The 1,160-nt window shown below is 31.5% G+C and overlaps 1 protein-coding gene across 1 annotated transcript; it reads left to right on the top strand.

Moving 5' to 3' along the window:
• Positions 1–128: 128 nt before the first annotated feature.
• Positions 129–983, top strand: LOTGIDRAFT_133401 (hypothetical protein; the record flags this gene model as incomplete). Its single annotated transcript, XM_009067652.1, has 2 exons — positions 129–241; positions 812–983. The coding sequence occupies 2 exons, from the start codon at positions 129–131 to the stop codon at positions 981–983; spliced, it is 285 nt and encodes a 94-aa protein (XP_009065900.1).
• Between the last annotated feature and the right edge of the window lie 177 nt (positions 984–1,160).

The following is a 1,160-nucleotide window of genomic DNA, read 5'->3' as shown; positions in this document are numbered from 1 at the left end:
TACAGCTTATCTGGTCAAATTGTTTAGACTAGCTGTACAAATTATAACCTCATACTAGGTAATTATCCTCAACTTATCATTTCCTACTAACTGATAATGTTCAATATTTTTATGTTTTTATCAATATTATGTATTGCAGATTACCACCCCACATTCGACATCAGTTATGTTTATTGTTAGATCCACCCAATGCTAGAGGAAATGATTGGAGAATGTTGGCACAAGCATTAACTGTTGATAGGTAAGCCCAGAATTTCTACCATTTAATGTGGTTTTATACAAGATATATACCATAACATGTGGTTTTAAACAAGATATATACCATAACATGTGGTTTTATACAAGATATATACCATAACATGTGGTTTTATACGAGATTTATACCATAACATGTGGTTTTATACAACATTTATACTTTAAGATGTGGTTTTACACAACATTTATACTATAATATGTGGTTTTATACAAGATTTATACCATAACATGTGGTTTTAATACCAGATTTATATCATAACATGTGGTTTTAATACAACATTTATACCATAACATGTGTTTTTATACAAGATGATTGTATACCATAAGATGTGGTTTAATATGAGACAATACCTGGTGGACCAATTTTTGGAACTGCCCACTACTTCTGACTTTGGAAATTACCATTACATAAACAGCAATGGTCATCACCAAAAAGTCCTGCGAACTACACACTGCACGATTTTCAAATTCTTTAAGTTTTAGGTTGAAATTTTTCAAAGGATTGGAATATATCGTTATATTTTGTAGGCTAAAATCATCTTTTAAATTTTTTCAGGTATATTATTTTCTTTGCAACTAAACCAAGTCCAACAGAAAATATCTTAGATTTGTGGGAGGCGAGACATCGTGAAGAAACAGCCGTGACAGATTTAATGAACATTTTACGTGTGATGGGTCGAATGGATGCTGCATCAGTTCTAGAAAAAGACATGGGCTCGTGGTTATGATATCGTGATATTCTTGTGTGAAAACTCTTTAATTATTGTGATATATTTGCCCAAATATGGACAAAAAGGAGAGAAATATGTATGTGTTGCTTAATCAGACACCTTAGGTGCCAATCTAGTTCAAATGTTGAGAAAAATATTATATAAAGGTGCTTTAAGACTTCAGTTTTGAGTGTG

Source organism: Lottia gigantea (assembly GCF_000327385.1).
Source record: "Lottia gigantea unplaced genomic scaffold LOTGIsca_84, whole genome shotgun sequence".
Lineage (NCBI taxonomy): Eukaryota > Metazoa > Mollusca > Gastropoda > Lottiidae > Lottia > Lottia gigantea.
This window is presented reverse-complemented; position numbering and strand designations above follow the sequence as displayed.